Source organism: Anser cygnoides, chromosome 10 (assembly GCF_040182565.1).
Source record: "Anser cygnoides isolate HZ-2024a breed goose chromosome 10, Taihu_goose_T2T_genome, whole genome shotgun sequence".
NCBI lineage: Eukaryota > Metazoa > Chordata > Aves > Anseriformes > Anatidae > Anser > Anser cygnoides.
In genome coordinates, this window is record NC_089882.1 from 10,075,028 (window position 1) to 10,096,409 (window position 21,382).

Here is a 21,382-nt window from a genome sequence, read left to right on the forward strand (position 1 = left end):
ATCTTGTAGTATCTTTGCCCTTTGGGGAGCTTCAGTTGCAGAACACTTTGAGCATCGCAGATTCAAGCGAAAGCCCGGGGTGGGTTATGATTAGATGATTAGATGTCGTACAGACCCGAGAATTTACAAAATTTGTTCCAGCAGGAAAGTGGGTGCTTTTCACAAGAAGCTTGTGTCCATCTGGTGAAAAGATGCACTCTGGGTTTTTTTTCACTAGTCGGTATTTTGTTCTTGTGTCTCGCACACAGAAGTGCGAGTTGCAAATGCTGGCTTCACTTGATCAGACCCAGCACAGGGAGGTACCGGCGAATGCACAGAGGGTGGCACATGCTGTGTGAAGGAGAAGAGGGGAGTCGTTTGTATGACGGTGTTGATGCACTGTTCAGAACTAAATGTTAAGGCGTCTTCATCTTTTGCCTCCTGGGCAGACCACCTGCTATTCTTTGGCTGATCTACAGTGAACTTGCAGAAAAACCCAGGTCAGAGGCGTATTTGGTTGGATCTGCCCTCCTGTATCTACTTCCTTCTTCCCCTACGTGTCCGACTGCAGCACAGTTGAGTTTTTAGGCCATCGATCCTCAAATATCTTAGACCAACCAATTCCTATCCAAGTCACGGCCTTCTGCAGGCTCTCCAGCAGAGCTTTTCTGGAACTGGACACACTGCAGCATGTGGCTCCAGGGCTTTCCTCTGCTTTGAAGAAAGGCCTTCAGGTTGGCCTGAAAAGGCAGATCGTCGTGGATGTCTGTTCCACTGAGCCTGCTGCTGTCCCACTGTGGATCATTAAAGTCAACTGCAAGAAGGAAGAAGTCTCATTATCTCCTGTAAAGCAGGAAATTATTCCACAGTACAGAGTCTTTTGAAAGGGTTTCTCTGCACTTATGCTTGCAATCAAGGCTGAAATACGTAGCCCTCCATAACCTGACCAGATGGCAGTTTGCACGCATGTATTTCTTCTATTTTCATTGCTGAATACTCTGCACCTTATGCTACGAGGAGTTAGGTATAGAAATCGCAAACAGTGAGGGAGATACCGTTAAGTATTGAAAACATGGGGGAAAAAGCAGCGAGGTAATGTGCTCATGAGGGCTCTGTAAGCTGCCTCTGCAGAGCTGCTGAATTTGCAGGGGGTCCTTGCCCTATCGCTAGAGCAGCTGGTGTGCTCGCATGAATCCACGCCGAGAAGCGTGGAACACTTGTCCCTCGCACAGTCATCCAAGTACGGAGGCTACAGAGCAGGTCTGTTCTCTGGTGAGTTGAGAGGTCTTGGAAAAGTAGGGTTGTGCAATGGGTGGTGTGTTGGTTTTTTTTTTTTTTTCGTGCTAGCTTCTCAGAGAACGCTGATTTATCTCGCAGCCAGCAGACACGTACGTGTGTGTGTGCGTCTCTCTGTGTGTGTCTGTGTTGAAAGATCTTTCTGAGCAAATGCTAAAGCCGGTGCAGCGACAACCAGTTTCAATTGCTTGACTAGGAAGTTACTCACTGACCTATGGCTGTCTCCACCACACTGTAGTCCTGGCTTAACATCGATTGATTGCTCACTAACCCTTTGCAAACTATTTATAAATGTATCATTCATTTAAGATGTAAGAAATTGAACAGTGTGATTATATTAACCACTTGAAGAGGTTGCACTGCTATAAAATGCTAGTGAAAAACGCTTCCCCTTACAAGAAGCACTGCTGTAGTGAACATGAGTATTTTTGTTACTATTCTGGGTGTCAGTCAGAGGAAGAACACAGATTTGACTGCCTACTTCACTATCAAGCTCTCTGCTTCCCATCAAAGCTTTTGTGAAAAGATTTGCTCTCGAGCATTTGTTCAGCCTAGGCAGTAAGGTAGCGAGCATTTCTAGCGATGGAAGAGACAGGCGTCTGCCTCTCCCATCAGTAAACCATCTCAGGGATCACGTAGGAACCAAGCACTTCAGTACAGACAAGGCTCTCGGTTAGCTCTGTCCTGAAACCGGAGACTCCCCAGTAAAAACACAGTGATTTTTCTGCCCTCCTTCCCGTACTGGGGCAACTCTGACCAGTACCACGGTACAGCGTGAGCGTTGGGATGTTGCCAGTCTGCTTGCACGGAGGATTTCCTAGCAGGCAGTACAGGTGAGAGCCACTTGCATCGCCAACAGACACAAATGGGGGGGAATGAGAAGAAACCAAGAAACCAAGCAGTACAGCTCCAGAGCGTGCGTCTTTTATCAAAAGTATCAGGAGCCAGTCCCAAAGCTTCTTAAATCAGACAGCCCTCATCTTGTTGATCCAAATGCCCACATTCCCTGCCTGATGGCTGAGGTTATATTTAGCCGTCTATATTAAATAGGCACGGCTGGCTTTTAGAAACAGTTTCTCATCTTGGACCTGTAGTTTTTATGGTCTGAGCAACTGCAGGCTGGAACATTTGTTGGTAATATTAATCATTTTTTACAGGTCTCACTGCAACTGTTAGTCAGATAATTAGATCAGTTGAACCTGCAAAACTGTGCATGTCAATTCAGGAGAATATTTTTAAAATTAGTTACTGTATGTTAACATATTATACTCCATTATTTTGCTGTTTTGTTTTCTTTTAAGAGTACTAGCTTATTCTTGCAACATATCCTTGCATCAGCAAAATAATGTGTTGTATAAAAGAAATATGTTTCCGTGTGAATATAGTATACTGTTTACTCTAGAAGTCATATTTTATTAATACAGTGTTTTTATTAATATAACACTGTCACTTCTTGAATTTTAATATTAAAACCAAAGGTCCTCTGATTTATGTATTTACCATCTGGCTAAGTTATTTAAGTTGCTTTTCCTTATACATTTATATGTTGTCCACCTCTTGCTATTTCTTTATTTATTCCATATCAGTATTTAACCACATGCACTGCCATTTCTGAAGATTTAACACTCTCTCAATCACTGTGGAGTCTGTGTCTCATTCAGTAATCATATCATCTTAATAGACAGACACCGTATGAATGGAAACAATGGATGGCTTTGTTACATTAGTAAATTCTCCTACCTCCTTGCTGCCTAACAAAGACGACAAGCAGATAAAGTGAAGTCAAATCTACTAAGAGGCATAGAAACAAAAGAAAGCAAGAACATACATTTTTTTCACTAGAAAAAGTATATAGATTTTTTTTTTCCCCAGACAAAGGATTTTATTCACGAAGAGAGAATGAGGTTCCAAGTCCCAGTCTATTCCCTAAGAGTTGCCACCAGTGACGAACAGCTCTTGTAGAGATGGAGTTCCTATCTTCTATTGCATTAGGAAACACTTATTCAGTATAGCCAGCTCCATTCCATTACTTTGGATTTTTTATACATAAAACTTACAGTAAGAAATGCAGCTCAAAATGTGACTCAAGAAAGTTGCTAAAATTTTAACATTCCTTGAAAGACAAAATGTGTAATTTGATGGTTTTCCAAGACTCCTGATAAAGCTGCCTGTACAGCACCTTCTAATTTCATCCAGGGGAATGGGGGAGACCTTTTAAGGTGGCATCTTCTGGTACGGTCACCAGAACCAGGGAAGTTTGAACGCTGAAGCTGAGTCCTTGCACATCAACAGAGAAGCTTCCAGGAACTTCAGCAGTACAGGATGAAGCTGAAATCCTGAAGTCTTGATTCTGTTTTTACTAAGCCTAAATAATAATCTGGTAAAGATGGTGTTTTGAAAACTTCAAGCATGTGGTGTTGCTACACCGCACATTGTTTCAGGAGAAACAATATTTTGGATTAAATTAATACACTAGCCCATTTTTAAGAGATCTCTTTCTGCATAACAACTGCATATCCGAAAATGTTTATTAACGTCATGATGCACAAGTACACCTGCTTCATAAATTAATCTTTGAATATCTTAATCACTCCACAGCCCATTTCCAGCTAAGCAACATTCATATACCAGTCCTGGATTTACTAAATGCAACTCATTCACTGCACGTATGTAGACCTGGGACACGTTTTGTCTTCATACAGAAACGCAAGGGTAGGCTCAGGGCACGAGTCTTCATTTAGGAAGAACCCAGCAGCTGATCCAGATTAGCACACTTCTACTATTTGTACAGCACAAGATAAACGGAGTTTTGGGAGTAAAATCCTGACTCCGTTGAATTTGGTGGCAAATACTGTTGAGGACTTGAGCAGAGCTAGAATTTCAACCCATGTGTATTATTTTGAGTCCTGATTCCAAGAAAAGCTCCCTGACTTTTCCAGTAGCTGGCTTAGCTTAGCGATTTCATGTATCCCTCCAACCTGAGTGCGCTGAACTGAGACTCGCTTCCTTATGAGGTAGATTTTTCCAGGCAAAGGCTGCTCTCTGCACTTTGAAATGGTATCAGGACTTGAAGGTTAACTTATTTTGTGTGGGTGTTTGAGTACTCTGCTAATTTGCTACTTTGTGATTCTTCTTCTTTCATTCTGTTTTTTTTTTTAAGTAATTTGCTTTTTATTGCAGACTGCAAAACAGTACACTTAAGCTTCCATACCATGCTTCTTTCTGAAATGTTTTGCTTTAGTTTTTTAACTGTTGTCGTGCTGTGAACTCTGCAGATTTGTTTATGAGTGTCATGTGCTTCTGCTACATCTGCATTGTCACTGTTATGGTATTTTTTCTTTCTGTCTGTTTCTTCCACAGGAGTTTAACAAGTAATCTGCCCAATGTGAATCTACCAAATGTGAATCTCCCTAAAGTACCAAATCTACCAGTTAACATCCCGCTAGGCATCCCACAAATGCCTAGCTTTTCTGCACCGTCATGGATGGCTGCTATTTATGATTCTGAGTGTGTATTCAGTTCAAATTAGATCTCATTTAAATTTAAAGTCATCTTGGCATGGATATGTATTGTTTGTTTCTGCATTATATAAAACTTTAAAGAGTGGTACAGTTAATTAGACATTTTCTGAATGAGACACTAGTGAATTTCTGGCATGTGCATTTTGAGGGTGTCTTGTATAAATCTTGAAAAATTTTTCTTTCTCCCACTGAGAATTTGAGCAAGTATATTGCTTTACAAAATAGCCGTCACCAGCGGGACACGGTCTGGCCAACATACGAACCACAGAGCGTTTAATGTGAGCTGATGTGTCTCAGCAAAGAGTTCTGTCCAAAAGAGAAGATGAACCAATTTCAATGCCAGTCAACCAATTTCTGTGGACCAGATGTAGATCTAAAAGTAAATTTTCTTTAATGCAAGCTCCGCATTCCTCAGATAATAATTTTCTCTTGATTTTTTTGAACCAGTTTAACACAGAGAAACACCCTGCAAGGATTCTTATTCAGGTTGTGGGAGGCCCATTTGAAACTCCACATCCATCTTTACAGCCTGGGTAATCCCATGACCAGCTAAAGAAAGATCTTTTCAGCATGAGCTTTTGATTGTGGCTGGAGAAATCAGACACTGTGTCAGCACAGTCACTCCGTAGGAGCCTCGGGCTCTTATCTCAGGCTCCCCGTGTGAGACCAAGGGGTGTGCTCAGGAGGGTGGAACTGCACATCCCCCGGCTGAGCACACATCAGGCAGCTTCAGCTCTTTGAGCAGATTTCCCCTACAAGTCCCAGCCACCAAGCAACGCAGAGAGAGGTACAGGTGGCTAAATACCAAATCTGCATTGGAGGCAGCTGGTCTCCCAAGATGTCCTAGCATAGGACCTGAGATCTTCCCAGTTCCCCTGGGCCATTTAAGCTTACGCTGTCCTGGGATGGTCTCAGCCAGTTCTGCACATTTGTGTTGCTTTTTCCCTACCATCTCCTCTCTTCTAAAAGATAAAACCGAAGAAGCCTCCCACATTTTTTTTCTCTCCGTCAGTGTTACTGAAACACCCTCGATTACATCTACACCTGGGGTCCACCAAAATGCCTCTGCCATGCACAGGCTTTATTGCAGAGCAATGGTAATGAACCACAAGTAAAGCAAACACTGATATTTAATTTTTATTAGAGTTTTTAAACTCTTTAAATACTATCACGGTCATTTATGTTTCAAAGCTATACAACTCATATTCATGCTAAGATAGCTATATTAAAGGCTAGATTAGGCAGTTGCCTGTAAAGAGTACTTGAAAGTTTTAATCTTTTTCTCTGTGCATGCTTTGTGGTATTACCCTTGAAAAGATAAGAATCATGTCATGACAGAAAATTGGATAATCCCTCTGAAAACTTGAACATAAATGGTGTATCGCAAGCTGCCTGGTGATTAGAGTTAAGTGCAGTGCTCACAAGCAAAATATTAACAGTGCAACTTGGAAATAAATCTAATATATTGTTTACTCGCCCGAAGCCCTAATCAAAAGTGAGAAAAAGACCAAAAATAATAATTCTGAAATTTTGAAACCAAATGGGTGTCATAACGTTGCTGTAGTAAATACCAATTACTGTATTTGCACGTATTTAATTATTTCAGACATAAATTCTTGCATTTCTAAAACTGGTCTAGACTGTTAAAGCTTACTTATACCCAAGCACAGGTTTGAATCAGGAGAAGCTACAAACTGGTGGCTAGAGCAGCACTGGAGCCTTCTGCCAGCTTGTCCCCTGGTCAGAGGAAATGCCTGATTCTTTATCTTTTCACTTTCCTGGTTTCCTTTTCCTCACCCTTCCCCTCCATCGAGGACGTGTTACCTGTCGCTTAGTGTCAGATTCGTTTTTCTTACAATGGAGATGACCCATCCTTGATATCGTCCTCCCCGTCAGCGCAGGACCCGCAGGGCCCCCTGGCATGTTGGGGACACGGTTTTCACCTCGCAGTAGCCCACGTGTGTGCATTTAGCTCCGGTCTCCTCTAGCATTAACTCAATGCAGCTGGCATCTGTCACAATAGAAACACCCTCCCTCACCTGTTTCTATAGATGATGTCGGCACAAGTGGTAATGCATGGCGTGTTAAATATCTTCTAAATTACCGTGTTAGCATTAGTGGTATGCGAGGAGGGGGTTGGAACTCTTGAAGCTCCCTTGGTAATTGTTCGGAAAAAAAAAAGCGAGGGAGAAGGAGAGAGGGAGAGAAAAGGGTTATGGATGCATAAATTTCTCTGCACAAGCAGAGCACAATCGAGTTCTGTATTTTTATTCCGTCAGTGGAGGTTTGGGATATAATTATACTGTGAAAAGAGCCGGTGTAGCTACACACTGCAGGACCAAAGACTTCCATCTGGGCAAGGGTGTGGGTTCGAGAACGCAAGCTTTGGAGAGAAATTCAGAGTTTTGTGACAGACCAAAGAAGTTGCAAAATAAATTTTTTGAAAAATGGAAATCTGTCATCCTCTAGATGCCTTCGCAAGAGGCAGATCTGTGGAAAGGTGCAGCAGTCAATCCAGCCAGAAGGTCTGGATGTGAGATGCCCAGTGCCCTTAGCTCAATTGACTTACCCCCATTTTTTTCCAGCTGTTCAAGAGCTAACGCGTGTCCTCGCTCACCACTTGTTAGCACTGTCCCTTCCCTGGAACCGGGGCCTCAGCGGGAGGGACAAGGCCACCTAAAGATACAATTCGGAAGGGGGAGAATTGCATGAAACCAAATCTTAATAACTGCATACGTTCCAGTATGGTAGTTATTACCGATCGAGGATTTTCTACCACGATTCCTGGCCTTAATTTTTAATAACCACATACGTTAATGTGGTTATTAACTAAGGCTGATTTTTACCATACACACGTTCTTCCTGTTAATATGTGTAACTCATAATGTTGTCTTACTCATCTGGTCTGGAGAGTTTCGTGGGTTATGACAGCAAGGTAGATTAGGCAACTGTATGGTAAAACTCAAAATCCTGATGGTGGAGATTGCCAGCGTTGTCCTGTGTATGAAACTACTGTCTGCTCCACAATTGTTGCAGGAATGGTCTCCACATCAGGTGGCAAAGGGTCTGATGCCACTTATGACTTTTGTTCTCATTCTGCCCTGCCAGCAATGGATCAGGCACCTCGGAAGATCTGTTCTGGAAACTGGACGCCCTACAGACTTTCATTCGGGATTTGCACTGGCCTGAGGAGGAGTTTGGGAAACACTTGGAGCAGCGCTTGAAGCTTATGGCAAGTGACATGATCGAGTCCTGCGTGAAGAGGTACGTGTGCGCACGAGCGAGGCAGGAGCTCACTGGGGGCGGCATTTGTCTCTGTCTCGGTATCAGTGCTGTGCTTTGCCTTTCAGCATCACTCCCACCGTCATTTATTCATGGCCCCAGCTCAGCACAGGCTGGGTGGAGGGACACCTTCTTGCTGTGAACTGTGGGCTCCCCAAACAAGGGTTTGTCTGTTGAGACTCTGGGGAGTGCCTATTCACAATAAGGCAATAAATCACCCACTGTTTGAGCTTTCTGGACTGTTAACTTATTGTTGGTGCTGCACCTGAGGTCGAATCTCTGTAAAATCAGTTTCTTGTCAGCGAGGCCAAGTGCTGAAGGCACAGCCCCAAGGCAGATCCCAGCAAGCACCCAGAAAACACAGATCCAGGAAAAAAATAAACAAGCAAAAAAGCGATTCCAAAAAGGTCGATAGTGTAGCTTGGCACACAGGCTTCACATCTGCTGTTGAAAAAGAAAAGGCACCGTATCATCACAGGATACTCACCTGCAGATCTCACAAAAGAGAGAGGTTTCTTTAAAAACTTGCAAACATACAGGCAGCCGTCACTTTGAAAACAAAATGTTACGGTTAAATTGTCAAACTTCCCACAGCAATTCATGTTCATTTGGTGTCAGAGCTGTTCAGGCAGGAGGAAGAAATGAACTTTGCATTCCATCGTGCAAAAATTAATAGACAAAGAGACAGACCAAAGGAAAAATGAGTGCCAAATACAGCTGGTACATGCTAATAATAGCCGCAATGTGCGATGTGGCTGTTCTGTACCACAGTTGCCTGGCCGCTCTGCAAGCGCGAGCTGGGATTTGTTGTTCGCACGTCCTCGCAGGCTGGATATTCAACGTCACTGCACGAGGAGGCACGTTCGGTCCCCGAGACGGAGGCAGCAGGCTCGCCTGCTGGCAGCGGGCAGCTCGAGGCTTGCTCTTGCACCCTTTTGAAGTAAAACCCTGGGCACTAGAAATACAATGAAATGGCCGTGATGTCCTTGGCTGGCACGGCAGCTGAGCTCCAGTTGCCAGGCCATTCTTTAGAAACAAATGCAGTGCTGTAAGCTGCAAATGCTCCAGGTGAGGCAGTGCTGGGATCCTCCCGCAGCAGTGTAGGCGCTGGTTTGCAGTCTGAAGTGATCGGTGGAGATCTTGGGCTCTGCTCCTCTGTGCTTTGCTTCCACCAGCCTCACTAAAGGCCAGCAGCGTGCTCAGTGGAGCTCTGCTCTCCACTGTGCCCCCAGCACCACCAGAAAAATACTGGTTTTTCTCTGTTTTTTTAAACACTTGAAACTGAACACCGTTGCTGCACCTGCGGTGCAGTTGTAGCTGCGATGATCTGCAGAAATAAGACTGGGTTAGGTTGGCTGAGATAACGGGGAAAAATAAGCCATTTTCCAGGTGCATCTGAAGAGGGGTTTTTGTGCCTGAAAGCTGGCTTTTTTTCCCAACTGCTCCAACCTTTCTACAAATATATTGCCCCTCTACAAAAACCTGGCCTAGCTTGCGATGGTGTGACTATATATAATGGTTCTGAGCATAAGTAAGTAGGAACATGCTCATCTCTGCGAGGAGATGGAAAATCCCAGTCACTTTTGGTCCTTTCAGTAATTATCAAGATTCTAGTCCCCGAGTCCAGGCTAAATCTGGCACTGGTAATTAAATCAGTTCAAATGCCACTGCTGATGTAAACCAATATGCTGCTTTCCCTATTTATATCACCTGCAAACAGGGCCTGGCTAAGGTTTCTTTAGCAATTTCAGTTTGACACAACATTTTTCTTCGCGTCTGTCTCTGAACTGTTGAATGCCATGGAGGAGCCACCCCGCCTTCCACACTTGGTTGTATTTCGGGGCTGTCAGGAAAGCAGCCCTTGCAAGGCAGGCCTGTTCTGCTAATACATCCAGGCAGGAGGACCTCTGCACCAGCCCAGATCTGAGCCCAAGAACGGGAGTTTCACATTTGTAAATTAGTTTCCATTTGCATAACCCTTGGGGGATCTTTCAAGATCAGAGTTATTCCTGAGCTGCAGCTGATATTATTTGTTATTTCTAAATTGAAGCTCCTATGTTAATTTGTTGGCGGGTTCTGTTGGATGTGATAATTGTTCCGTGCTAGGTTAGGTTAGTGAAGTACCTCAGGAATCTGCAGAGGGGCTCAGGAGAAAGGCAAGGCGGTGCCCACTGATCTGCAAGGCTTCCCAACGCTAGAGTTCCGAAAATCTTGTTATTTTAAAATGCGACACGGGATCACGTTCTGTAGCCTTTGCTCCACAAAAGCTCTGTGTGGGCTCGTGCAACGTGTGTGTTCATCCATGCATGACTGCACGTGTGCACATGGTGCAGATGTATTGTGGGGAGTGTGTGTGCCTTGTACAAACACTCCTGTGAGCTTACGAGACAATCAGAAAGTTTTGGCAAGCAAAGAAAGTCGTGTAGACCTAAACCCACAATGATCTGACAGTGTCCTTTCAGTCGAGCAATGAAGGAGTTCCTGGCTTTTGTAGTGGATATTATGGAGTAACAGGAGCTTCTTTGAACTCACCAGCCTTGCTGTTTGCCTGTGGTTACAAATCAGCTAATGCAACCAAATTATAGGTGTACATCGACACTGCTGTTTGCAACATCATCACACTGTTTATCAAGCACGAGAAAGTCATAGTTTCTCTGAAACCGTTGCACACTTTATAAATAGTGTGTACTCTGGGGAGCGCGTTTCTTTTTAAACTGGGAAATCATTTTTAGTAAGAGCACGTTTGTAACAATTGTACTGGAACGCTCCCAGTAGCACTCAGCTTTCTGTTTTGTTGAACTCTTCGAAGCCGTGTGTTTCACATTATTATTAGCTTCAGTATTTTAAAAAGTAACTGAAGCATCTTTTTCTACTTCCCTTAACAGAACCAGGATTGCGTTTGAAGTAAAACTGCAAAAAACCAGCCGATCAACAGATTTCCGAGTCCCTCAATCAATATGCACCATGTTTAATGTCATGGTAGATGCCAAAGCTCAGTCAACAAAGCTTTGCAGCATGGAAATGGGCCAAGAGGTAAAAATGCAGGTTCTTCCTTTCACAGCTTTTAAAGGCAATGTAATGAAATTTCCTATCTTGCTCTGTGCTAAGTTAAGAGGCATGTTAGCACTTGTGGATTTAGCCTTCCATATAGAGCGTGCAGATGAATATGCAGGGTGTTGCTCTCAAATAAACCCGATGAATATGAACATTCAGAATGCCAGCCACTTAGGAGTGATTTTTTGCAAGGGCTGTGGTGTGCATAAGGTACCTCTAAAGCTTGCTTGATGTGTGCTGACCATATATATTAAGTCATTAACCGCATTTTGGAGCCAGGTGTAGGCAACAGACTTCTTGTATATGACTGTTTTCTGGAGACAAACACGCGGAAAACAGAAGTGCCAAGTTGCTGGGATTCTTGTAAGGAAAAGGAAAGACTTACAAAAGTAGACTGAAATTCGACTTCCTCGAATATGGGCTAAAATCAGCAAGCCTGATGATCCTGGCTTTCCAGGTTCTTAATGACTCAAGTTTCCACACAACAAACCTGTTTTAATTAACCACTGCTGTAGTTTTTCTTCTGAAGCCATAGCTGCAGGTTGAAGTTTCTGTGAATTAGAAAGACATGCTAAATTGGATTTGATTAAATGCATCATAATGATCATTTTGTTATAGTGGCTCAAAGCCAAATTAAATATTCATAAACCAGTCTAGAATAAATTCACAAATACTGTCTGCCTCTCCTATCCTGCTGCTTGTCAGCATTTCCTAGGTAAGCCCTCTCATACAACTTTGAGTGGTCAGGTTTTACAGTCAGCCCTTGCAAGTTACTTGTTTTCTTTAGCTATTTACGGTGGCGTTTTGGAGATCAAGCCAACTCCAGTATTGTGACAGAGCATGCTTGTTGCATTCAGAAAATCACCAGGTTAAGTATTAGGATGGCAGGAGGCTGATGTTAGCTCTATCTGTAAATCGTGTGCCCAGGCACTCGCTGCATCTTCCCATGCTAACGTGGTGCTCGGTGGTAGCCACGGCTTCCTCCAAATTTTGAGCATCGGTCACCGTGCACGTTGGACCATAGCTGGGTGGCGAGTACGAGGAGAGCGGGCAGCAGCACGGGCACATCTCAGTTGTGCCAGGGCTGAGCGCTCGTCTCTGCAAATCTGCCTGGGCTGCTTCCAGGAGGTGTTTGGTACAGCAGCCCTGAGCGAGCGCAGCTCCCGTGGCAAGCAGCACTTGCTGGGGTACGAGGATTTTAACAGATAGCTGAACTAATAGAGCTGCAAAGCAGATGTAAATTATCAGTGCATAAGTTACCGTTTAGGGCTGCAGCATTTTATACACCCTCCCTTTTTCTTTTCTTCCTTTCAATGAGTGTTCCTACCTCCCCCTCCGTTCGCTCATGCCATGAGATGCTCAGGCTGGGGGTCATGGTAAAGGAGCAGAGCTCTCCCTATGCACAGGACAGAATGCCACCCCAATTCTTCCAGTCCCTGTGGAAACGATGGCACAGATCGACAGCAGATAGATGAGAGACAGGGTTGTGAGGGAGGGCTGGAAGGCAGGGATGCTCCTCATTGCCAGGAGCCCCCATCAGAGCTGCAGCCACCAGCCTGTGTCCCCAGGGCTGCTGCACACCTTGCACCCCTTCACCCAGCATCATCCGCAGCTACGCTCCCTCAAGGCAAGGTCCCTTTGCAGAGAGTTCAAAAGCAGCAAAAAGGGCTAAAATTGTCCGCGGCGCCGTTCCCACGTCACAGTTTGCCCAGACCGTGCCGAGGATGACATTTTGATGGGAAACAAGCCTCTGATTTTTCTCACTGTCAGGGCTGTACGTGGGCAAAGACAAACTTGGCGCATCATCTGACCTCGCTCCCGGGGACTCCCTCCCACCCCGTGGCCTTTCTCCGAAGCATACCTTCGGCTACACGCACTTCAACAGACACTTGAATGCATTTTGAGAGCAGTACCCTGTGAAACAAACACCCATCATTTCATTTCCATTTCGTTGTCTCTAAAGGCAGCTGTTAAAACATTTGGTAAACATACTTTACCATCTTAAATATTTATTTTTCCTCTGAATTTTTAATACATCTAAGGGGATAAATGTATGTATTAAATGTTTCTCAGTTGGTCTAGTATGTTTCTATTTAATATCTAAGGTCAGATGGTCCTTAGAGAAATACAACGTACACACAATCTGTTACATGACAAGGCAAGATACTCATCACATAAAGTCAAGTTGAATCATTGTAGTGCACTGATTAGGGATTGTAATAATCGAGCTAATAGAAAGCTGCGATGAACTCCACCAGCAGCGGTTGCTGCGCCGAGCGAAGCAAAGCAGCTCCGCGATCTTTAACCCCGGGCGTTTTCCGAGGCGATGCAAAGGGAGCTGCTAGAACCGCTAGTTTCGGAGCCAGCCAGCTCTGAACGCCTCCCCGGGCACCATTTTTCATCCCGCTGTCCTCCCGGCCCCATCCTGGCAGGGACTGCTTTTCCCCAGGGTGAGGAGCTGGGGCCGCCGGGGCCATACCCTGCAGGGTCCCCAGCCCCGGGGCAGCCCCAGGGTCTTTGCACCCTGGTGGGAAGGTGCGGTCAGAGCCCTGCAGACACCACAGTGGTGCTTGCACAGGGCCTCTCCTGCTCTCAGAGATGCCTGCTTATTCCATCAGTGCTCTTATTTGCTTTTTAAACAAGCTTTTAATTGAAAATGCATTGGTGAAGGCGTTTCGCGCTCTGTTTTGCATGTACCTAGCTATTTTTGAGTTAAAACTCATGATTTATCCAATGTAAAAACCCCAGATAGCAATGCCCACTAATGAAATAAGCATGTCTTTTGGAGTAAAATATGAAACTAGATATTGAGTTGGGGGAATTTTGCTCTGAATTCGATAAATCATCCTTTACAGTGGGCAACCATCTCCAAAAGTGTATGCACTGCTAGGCCGCCCTGGCTGTGCAGCCACCTCGCAGCCCTCTCCCACGCCTCCTGCGTTTCTCTCCTCCATCCCAGAGCCCCAGCAGCCCCTCAGCTGCCCTGCTCCTCTCTTCCTCTCCTTCTTGCCTTCCCAGTCTTCCTGCCCGCTGCCTCCTTCCCAAGAAAGGGAATTAGCCAAGTCCAAGGTCTCCCACATGCGCAGCAAGTAAAACCTCGTGGGAAAGACAACCCCAATGCGTGCCTCTCCTTCATCACCTTCCTTAGGAGGTCCTGGCCGTGTGTGCTGAGGACGTCGGCAGCTCCCCCCATATCCAGCTGTTACCCGTCCCTTTCACCCCGGAGCCACATTTCCAGCTGGGCCAGGTCAATCCTGGAAGCTGATGAGGCCTAACCCTACATTAAAGAGCTCAGTCACAGATAACTGCGATTGCTGCAAGGTGCTCGTATACGTCTGGACCTGCAGAGCAGGACATTGAAAAGGGATCTCCAAAAGCAAACGTTGTTGGTTTGCGTGCCCGGCCAGAGGGACTCCTGTCCTGCGCCGTGGGGGCGTGGGGGCAGCACCGCATGCCCCTGCCTCGCTGCAGGACCCACCTGGCTCCTTCCCCTTCGGAGTAAGAGAAAGCCTCAGGGGACTGCCAGCAGGTAGCCAACGTCCTGCCCCTTCCCCGTGTTCCTTGCTGCACATACTACGGGCAGCCAGCTCTGACGTGACAGTGAGAGGAGGTTTTGATCATGTTTCGTTTCCCCCTGCGTATTGTTTCTGTGCGTGATGCTGTTATCATAGCCACAGTTAAAAGGTCCCCCCTTTTCTTTAAGATTTTGTTTTATTTATTGTTTATCTTCATATTTTCTTTTTCCTGTCTTTCGCACTTTCCTCTTTATTTCTGTCCCCAATCATCTGAAAAGTTTGCTAAAGAGTGGGTAAGTGTGTCCGACTTTTTTTTTCTTTGTTCCAAATTCCTGTGTTAATGTGTTGTTGTCGTAGGAAAAAAAAAAAGAAACCAGAGAGCAGCTCAGACTGCTGATCAGACACTGAGACCAACGTCTAGCATTTGTAAAGCCCTCGCAGTCTTCGTTCCCAAAGTCTGATTAGTATTTAAAGCAGATTTGTCTCTTTCAATGTGATTTGATGTTAACATTTTAAAACAATATTAATGCCAAGTGGTAATGAATATAGTGACTAGCACCAGTGCTTGAAATGTTTGACTGAAAAATCAAATGTTTTGTGTTGGAAAGCAGTCATAATCAGTATTTTCTCAGTCCATTGAAAATAAGAATATACTGTATGTTTTCACTAATTAAATCTTGTATTGGAAACAGGTCTTTTCTAAATTAGTGGAAGACTGTATTTTAGTACCTATTCTAGCCATATTGCAGCTGATTGCATCAGAGCTCCCAAGCTTAGGGAGGTTTGGCATGTGCAGAGATTGGGTTGCAGACAGAAGCAATGCTGCTGCTGCAGGCAGCGGCGGCAGTGAGCGGTGCTGAGCGCGTGCCGTGGTGCCTGCTAACGTGCAGGGCTCAGGGCTGTGCTGGCTGCCATCTTCTGCACAAGGAAAAAGACCGATCCAAGTCTGCTGGGTTTCTTTAAAATATATTTCATAGTCACTGAGCAAAGCGTTTGAACACGTGCTTAACTTTAACCGTGTGCCCGCTGAACCCGATGCGTAACGCACCTTTGGGTGCTCTGCTGAAGCACACTGGAAGTGCACAGCACCTTCCCCAGGGGTTCAGCCCACTGCAAACTCCCTGGGTGCAGAAAATGCTCTCTGCTCCCTTTCTGAGGGTTGGGTGTTTTGCGGTGCCCTAGGCAAGGGATGGGGAAGCACAAGGACTTGAGGATCTTTAGCATCCTGGGGCTTGCTCTCAGACGTGGCAAAAGCCTCCCCTCCGATGTGTGGCTGTGGCTCCTGGAGCTGCAGCCATGCAGAAGAAGGGCAGGATTTGCCCATGCTCCGCCAACTGATGGAGGATTCTCCCGAATTCGAGGTTTCTCCTGTGAGTGTAAGTAATCTCCAGCCCCTGTGGTGGAGCACATGGTAACGAGCTGCGTAATTCTTCAGATTAATACTACTGCATATCGTAGTTTGCCAAGAGAAGAGACTGACAACCGTAGAGCTCTCGCCTGTGATCAATGCTAATATTTTCCTCCGCCTCTCCTTTTATTTTTCTTTAGCACCAGTACCATTCAAAAATAGACGAACTAATTGAGGAAACCGTCAAAGAAATGATAACACTCCTAGTGGCAAAGGTAACCTTCAGCTTCAGGTGAAGTGATTCACTGTTAACATTGCTTTTTTAATACGTGCGTTTCCATTAAAATGTGACACATTAAGATGTTGAATTGGCTTCTCGTTTCTCACAGGAAAGATCATACGTCTCCCCGTTCTTTCATGGTGACTCTTTGATGATTAGGAACTGCATGCGATGCAGTACGCTGTTAGCAGGATTGACATACTGGGCCAGAAGTGGTTCTGAGGAATGGGGTTTATGTTTGTGGGGTACAACCCCATGGCCAGCATCACCCCGCTGCAGTGGGGTGGCACTACAAAGCGCGGCTGCGTAGACGTTGGGGTGTCGCTCAGAGGTGGTCACCCCTCCTACGCCGAAGGTTGTGCGGACAAAATAGCTTGTCTTGCTCAAGATCACCATATGCTCGTCTTAAGAAATTAATTTAGAGGCGACAGTAGTGGGAAGTACATTCCCAAATGTCAGGTTTAATTGTTTGGAGATTGTTGTTTTTTTGTTGTTTTTTTTTTTTTTTTTAATCAGACTCAGCTCCTCTAGTTCAGCTGCCAGCATTTCCCAAGGGGTGTTGTGTAGGTCTGGTGTGTTGTGCTAACACACGGGGAACTGGGAGGCAGGGAGAAGGATGGTGGGGTGTTTTTTCCTATAGTTTCAAACTTTCTGAGAACAAGTCATCCCTATTATACAGTGGAGACCTTTAAACATACTCTGCCAACATATGCCAGATCAATTCTTCTGCAAGAATACCCAGCTAGCTGCGTGCTTGACACTGCGTGCTGGAGCAAGGACCACCGGCTTCCCCCACTGGAGGGGCCGTGCTGGCTTCCACACCCGCTGCACCCACCTCCCGTCCCCAGCATCACCCCAGACACCAAGGGGTGACTCCCACCCGGCAAGCACTGCACCCCATAGCACCCAAAAGGCAACGCTCCTTTCTCCCTGCTCCCCAGCCTGCTGGGTGCATGTTGTCCCTTCCTCTGGCAATGCCGAGAGCTCCACTTCCCAGAAGCCAAGCCTGATTTTTATACCCTTGTTCAATTACTAAAAATAATTGCAGTGTTTTTTGTGTTCGTAGTTTGTCACCATTTTGGAAGGAGTCTTGGCCAAACTGTCTAGATACGATGAAGGAACTTTGTTTTCTTCTTTCCTGTCATTTACTGTAAGTACAGACCATATCTTCCTTTGTTGGTTTTTTTTTTTCGTTTTTTTTTCCTGAGTTATAATCTCCTGCTCTCCCAGGACTAGAGAAGCTACATAATAATAATAATTCTGCCATTCTATGATATTTGATTTTGATTTGATTTCTATGACACTGTAACCCCCACACAAATAAGCAAACATCCTGCTTACAGATACACGGTACTTAGACACCCAAGAAGCATAGGCTGTCATCCTGTAGCACGGTGTAAAGCTGTGGTCAGTCATCATTCGGGTTGGTGGAGTTTATTCTGTTGAGGAAGCCTATGAAGCTGAAGAAGAACCACTGCACTGTAAATCCAATTCCCATAGTTTAGCAATCTGAGCTGTATTCCAGAAAATATTTCTGACAGTTTCCTAGGACAAACACGCAGCAGCTGATTTCCAGAGGCCTTCTGAAAATGCATGCCCCAGAATTTACCAGAGCACCTGTTTGCAGGCCTGACTTCTCTCATCTGGGCTCACAAAGAGGTGTGCAACCAAATGCACGTGTCTGGGGTTGCTTGGAAAGTTGCATTAAAAAACTCGTTGACTGGCCTGGCCTCACACGTGCAGCCTTGTCGTGTGCTCACTCATTCAGAGACCAGGCAGGAGGCAGAAGGCTCTGCTCTGCAAGCTCGAAAGGCTTTCCAAAATCCCTGTCAGGAGTACTCATACCTCCTTGCAGTTGTTTGTTGTTTGCTGCTCTTGGCCCCTTTCTGATGGGTTTGAGGCAGTTTTGTAGCATCCTTTTGGAAGCAGGAGTGGTGAAGATAGATGTCGGAAGACTTTCTAGCCGAGGCAAGAAACTGCGCACAGGCTCTGGCTGCGTCCCTGCTCTGCCACGGGTGCTGGGTTCCAGCTAAGCACCCCAAATGCTCAGCTGTGCTGGAGGCACTTTGTTCCTGGAGCAGGAGGCAGGGGAGGGATCCCACACACAGCCCCACAGCACAGCCCCTCTGCAGCATAACCCCAGCATTGCCGCCTGGGGGTTTGGGGCAGGCCTCGGGGTGGCTGCCTTCCCTCGCTTCGGTGCCACGGGGGGTTAGGAGGTGCTCGAGTGCCAGCAGCAGGGGATGTGGAGGCGGCAGCTTTTCAGGCATTGGAAATACCAGCATCAGCCCGGGCAGGCAGTGATGTGCAGCCCTTCCTTCTCGGTGAAGCCAAGCTGTTCCTCGGCTGCTGCTGTGCTGCTTCCACCGCGCCGTGCTGTGTACACGGCCCCGTGCCGCTCCCTTCGATTGCCAACCTCGTGTCCGTGCTCAGGCTCTGAGCACCCCTGAGGAGACAGCACATGGGTGCATGGGGGTCACTCATCCTCCCTCTGCGGGGACGGGATTTACCACATTTTCCTGCTTGGGTGAGCTTTAGGATGCCCTGCCCTCTCGTCACAGTTCTGATCCCTCACCCCTGCAAAAGGCCGTGGTGCCCTGCAGAGGAGCAGGGCTGCTGCCTGCCAGGCAAGAGACGTCTCTCTCTTGGTCCCTGTGTTTGCTGGGAGGGCAGCTGGGATGCACTGGGCAGGAGGAAGCTGAGGAACAGCCCCAAACCGTTCAGTGCCGGGCTTAGAAAGCCTCTGCTGAGCAGCACCGTTCCCTGCGGGAGTAATGCGACTCGCTGTGTTTAGTCTTTGCAGCGATAAATAGAGAAATTCTCTCTTGTTACAGCATGCTTGCACCACCTCCCACGTTTTCCCTGTCTGAACAAATACAACAAAGTGTTATGGTCCAAGCCTCCGAGATCTAGAAAGCATTAGTCTCCCACCCCCTTCTACCGACTTCTTTCATCGCATGTTTTCCAGGCTCTCGGCAAGTGACATGTAATCGGGGGTCTTGTGACAGACAGTTTTATCACCTAGTAGGCTATCCTCATTTCCAATTCTTGCCTCGAAATTCAAGATAAAATTAATGCATCTGTTGTCCTAATAAATTCTCACTAGCCACTTCTCCTTGCAGAGCACTTTGGGAGGAAAATACCCTTCTAAATTTGGCCAGACTTTTTTTTTTTTTTCTGTTTGTTGCTACATTTAAGTGCATCTCAGCAGCAGCAGCCCAGGCCTTGGATGGGTGTCTGCATGTGAAGCTCCACTGAGTCACAGGAATGACAGCTGCTAAAATTCCCTTTAATCTGGATGGCCTCTGTAGGCGGAGAATTACACCTACGGTAATTAAAACTAAAGACTGCATATTACCCGAGGGAGACAGAAGTAAAAGATCTTATTTTTGTTCTGCACGAAATTTGTATGGTAAACTGAGACGTTTCATGGCAAAGTCACATAATTTGTGAAAAACGGCAGCCTAGCAAAAATCACACAACATCCGGCAGTTTGGAAATTTCACTGAATGTAGCCAAATCTGAGTTTAAAGAAAAACAAGTAATTATTCTGATTAAAGGGGAGTGGGCAGGAGAAGAAGCTCAGTTTTTTTGTGGGTGGAGGGGGGGAGAGATGGCAGGAAGTTGCCTGAGTTATTCTTGTTGCCTGTTGGCTTGGGGGAAGAAGAGGCAGTGGCACCGAGCTGGACCCAAGAGCTCTCGGGTTCCTGGTTTCCTCTGCAGGAGCTGGACAAGTGAGGGTCCAGCCGTGGTGTTTCGCACGCTGATGCTTGAGGATGCCTGCTGTGGGCTGTGTGGCTTGCCCCGATCGTGGTCCTGGACTTGAGGTGCTGAGCCTGCAGAGCTTCAGTGCTCTCTGGGAGGGAAGGAGCTCGTTCCTTTGGAGTCAGCGGGTGCAGAGCTGGCACCGCTGGCCGGGCTCCTTCATGCAGGGAGGACGGGGCTGCTCCGCTCCCGCTTTGCAGGAGCAAGGACAGCACTTCGCTGCCCGGCAAGGAGTTGCGAGGATAAATGCATCGCCAGGGCAAGGCATCCAGCCAGCTGGGCACGGGGGTACCGGGAAGCAAGATGAGCACCGCTTCTTCGCGGGGAGCCAGGGCTCGGCATCGATTTTGCCGTTTGCTTCATAAACGCGTGGCTGGGGACCTGCCCTGTCCCCCTCCGGCCCCTTGTGCCCACAGGCAGCACCACGCCGCCCTCCTGCCCTCCCCTCTGCTCCTCCAGCCCGGGCGCTGCGAAACGCTCGCAGCGTTCACCTCGGCAATTACCACCAGTCTGGTCTTTTGTATCGCCTCATTGTGCTTAATTATGCACCCCCCACACACACCATATGAGTACTTCCACCCACTCTCACATTCTGTCTCACACATACATTCATTCTCTCATTCGGGACACATAATTTATTCATCCCAAGATGCAACTGTGTGCGTGTTATATTTAGGCTGTTTTAATGGTAGCTTTAGAAATATTTAAAAGCAGGTGAGCTTTTACACCCAAACAAAGATGGCCGGCAACGCTTACCCTAATTAAAAGCAGAAGCGTTGTGGAAAATCCCAGCCGTACACTTTCTAGACACGGTGCCTTATGCTGCAGTGGTAAAAGGGTCTCTCTGGCCAGCTGGGAGCTGCTCAGTTGGAAAAGTTGGACCTGGCGGCAGGGCCGCCTGCCTCCGTGCCTAGGAGCGGGCTCTGCCCCAGGGCAAAGCAGAGAACAAGTAAGTTCGGGGCCTTACGGGCTTGTGAGGACACACAGTGTGCTGCGTACGCCCCCTGGTACCCTCCCGAAAATAACATCTTTAAGCCGGGATGAGCACAGGTGCCCCGAGCCCATCACCGTTGCCACCCCTCAAAGGGAAGCGTGGTCCTCAGGGTGCTTGGTGGGGCCGTCCCCGCGGGCCTTGGCCTGTGGCTCCCCAGGGGACAGACACGGGCTGCCTGGGCAACACGTGGCGTTAGGTGGGGAAGGAGGCCTCCGAAGCAAGTAGCGATGTCTCCTGACGAACCCCGTCTTCCCCCGCTCGCTTAAGGAGAAGAGGGAGAAGCGCAACTCCCACACTGTCATCTGTTGCTATTAGAGCCTGAGCAGCAGCAAAGTTACCTCTCCAAAA

General features: G+C 46.7%; 1 protein-coding gene across 7 annotated transcripts in view; it reads left to right on the forward strand.

Annotated features, from left to right (window-relative positions):
• The window catches only part of CADPS (calcium dependent secretion activator), a 203,506-nt gene that overhangs the window by 159,239 nt on the left and 22,885 nt on the right, over nt 1-21,382 (forward strand). For 4 of the 7 annotated variants that reach the window (XM_067003206.1, XM_048069814.2, XM_048069827.2 and 1 more), the window contains 5 exons: nt 4,636-4,782; nt 7,905-8,060; nt 10,964-11,111; nt 16,196-16,270; nt 17,342-17,425. In XM_067003206.1, coding sequence (XP_066859307.1) covers nt 4,636-4,782; nt 7,905-8,060; nt 10,964-11,111; nt 16,196-16,270; nt 17,342-17,425 — 610 coding nt within the window. The remainder of the gene's footprint in view (nt 1-4,635; nt 4,783-7,904; nt 8,061-10,963; nt 11,112-16,195; nt 16,271-17,341; nt 17,426-21,382) is intronic. The other 3 variants (XM_067003209.1, XM_048069840.2, XM_048069851.2) reach the window with 1 other exon arrangement.